Source organism: Helobdella robusta, assembly GCF_000326865.2.
Source record: "Helobdella robusta unplaced genomic scaffold HELROscaffold_97, whole genome shotgun sequence".
Lineage (NCBI taxonomy): Eukaryota > Metazoa > Annelida > Clitellata > Rhynchobdellida > Glossiphoniidae > Helobdella > Helobdella robusta.
Window position 1 is genome coordinate 394,484 of NW_008705551.1, and position 2,937 is coordinate 397,420.

Below are 2,937 nucleotides of genomic sequence, written 5' to 3' on the forward strand. Positions count from 1 at the left end.
TATCAATTAAATACAAACACCAAAACTTCAAAAAAATTCCTTAAAACTATTTTTAGAAACGCAAAAAAACCCACCACCTACCTGTTTTTAGTAACACTAAACGGCTCGAAGTGCGGGTGAGTGATCAACAGTTTTTTCTGATTTGACCTCCGAACTGCGATCTCAAGGTCGTGTTGAATGGCCGCTTCCACGTCGTCAATCGACATGTCTCTATGTGGAGGTTTCAGACGACCCAACGACGGCCCTGGAGAATAAATTACAAAATAATTATAAAAATAATTTGTAATCATAATAATTAAATATAATTTCGAGTTGCTATAACCTGGCTCTGTGTTCAGTCGAAGCACAATGACCGCAATATTCTCCTTCGATCCGTAACTCTCGGCCAAATCCATGAGATGCTTCGAGGCAACGACCGGATTGCCAATGTCGTAACATTCTTCTACCGCCTCCTCATAAGGAACAAACCTCCAGAACGAAGAATTCGCGATTATGACGAACTCATCGTCGTTTTGCAACTGCAGACTGGCGCTGAAAGGATCGGGAATGATATGCGGATAGAGGTGGGCACATCCCAGGAGTCGGGTACACTGTGTCACCCCGTTAACTTTTCCATCCTCCGTAATAATCCCGTCAGACTTGCAGACTCTCTGCACTTCTTCGTGGTCGCAAGTCGCTACGAATTTTCGCGTGAGGAGTACGGCTTCGCCCTTGCGACACAAAACAGCCTCAACATCGCCGACATTCGCGACGGTCAGTAGAAAGCCAGTCGCACCGTTTCTACTCGATGTTCTGCTGCGGTCTGCGATGTCGTTGCTGCTCGTGTCGCTACCACTGTTGCTGCTGCTGTTGTTGTTGGTGGTGGTAGAAGTAGTGTTGTTGTTGTTGCTGTTGTTGAGGGTGTGGTTTGATTGTTGATGAGATGAGGAGGTGGACGATTTTCTGATGTGACACAATGCACCGGACATGCCCAGCTTCTGCCCGGTCTGTTTGAGATTCCTAATAACAATCATAATAATAATTATAATAACAACAATATTAAAATATAATACTAAAATTATATTATTATTAGTAGTAGTAGTAAAAGTAGTAGTAAAAGTAGTAGTAGTAGTAGTAGTAGCAGCAGTAGTACAAGTTTAAATTTTTTTTTATAAAATTAACCTGTGAGCTGTTAACATTGAGTATTTCAAGAACTTTTCATTGGTAGTCGGATGGTTTATTTCGTCTGAAATGAATGAATGAATGAACGAACGAATGAATGAATGACTCGGACCATTTTCATCCCAATCACCGTCACAAAGACCAACCTACCTAGTACAATCTGATGAACTTTCTTAGCTATGAGCTTCGGCAGTTCCTGATTGCGACCCCCGTCAAACATACCAACCAGGCAGTCTCGACTGTTGTTCAGGTCCAAATGTTTCACTATCTGAATGCATAGTCTGTTGTGGTGGGGGTGGTGACGTAAATACACAACACACACACGCACGCACACACACGCACGCACATATTCACACATACAAATTCACACGCATATACGCACGCACACATGCATACTTATTTCTGGAGCCAGACGATTCAGAGAATCCAACTTTCCACAATGGAGCGTTTGGATCTTCCGGATCCAACGTATTGACGCTACTCGCCATGTTAGAACCTCTTGATTGATTGAATGATTGATTGATTGAATGAAGGAATGAATGATTGAATGTATGAATGAATTGAATGCGAAAATAAATGATAAACGGTAGACGGGATTCTATTAGATTTCAAACCAAGAAAATTTTACAACAAATCAATTAACTTAATTATCAATCAACCAATAAATCATTCATTCAATCAATCAATTAATCAGTCAATCAATCAATCAGTGAGTCAATCAATCAATCAACCAATCAATCAATCAACTTTTTTTTCGTGAGTCCAGGTAACTTTCTATTCTGTCCGGACGAGTCAACCAGACAGATGCTTTTCTTGTTTCTGAAAATATTCAAAAACAAATTTGAAAAAAAAATCAATCAATCATTCCTCAATCAATTAACCAATCAACCAATTGATTGATCAATCAATCAACCAGTCAACCAGTCATTCAACCAATCAACAAACCGGTCAATCAATCAACCAATCAACCAGTCAATCAATCAATCAGTCAATCAACCAGTCAATCAACCAGTCAATCAACCAGTCAATCAATCAATCAACCAATCAGTCAATCAACCAGCCTGATAGTTTTGAAAAGTTGCGGGTCCATTCTCAGTTGGTTATTGAGACCGATATCAAGAAGGTTGAGCTGGGACGCTACTAGATCAGATACGGATATGTTGAGTAACTGATTGTGTCCAACATCCAAAACCTTGTGTGTGTGTGTGCGTGTTTGTATGTATATGTGCGTGTGTCCGTGCGTGTGTGTATGCGCGTGCGTCTGTGTTTGTTTGCTTAAGTGTTTGTATTTCTGTATGTGTCTGTGAGTTTGTTTGTTTGAATGTATTTCTGTAAGTATGTGTTTGTTTGAATGTTTGTACTTCTGTACGAGTTCTGTGAGTGTATGAGTGTGTGTGTGCGCGTGTACTTCAAATGAATCCAATATGGATATATGTAGTATAGAGATGAAATACAGAAAGAAATTAATATATCAAAATTCATATCAATTTTTAACAAAATCTGCCAAACAACGTCATTAATAATAATGGGAGTGCTTTCTTATTTCTATTTTAAAAACATATACGGAATGAAAGAAACAATAACTGAAAATTAAAATTTAAAAAATATATATATATATATATATATATATATATATATATATATTGAATAAAATTGAATAAAAGTGATTTGATATATATATATATATATATATATAATAAAATAGCATGAAATTATAAATCATAATTCGTCTTATAAAAAGAATGTGTACAACGAGAGAAGATTAGTCCTAAATGT

The 2,937-nt window shown here is 37.6% G+C and overlaps 1 protein-coding gene across 1 annotated transcript; it reads right to left on the reverse strand.

Annotated features, from left to right (window-relative positions):
- Positions 1 to 602: 602 nt before the first annotated feature.
- Positions 603 to 1,519, reverse strand: HELRODRAFT_91230 (hypothetical protein; the record flags this gene model as incomplete). The annotated part of the gene is made up of 4 exons (XM_009033765.1): positions 603 to 792; positions 937 to 999; positions 1,162 to 1,225; positions 1,312 to 1,519. Coding segments are annotated over 4 exons (525 nt in total), but the record flags the coding sequence as incomplete, so codon positions are not given.
- Between the last annotated feature and the right edge of the window lie 1,418 nt (positions 1,520 to 2,937).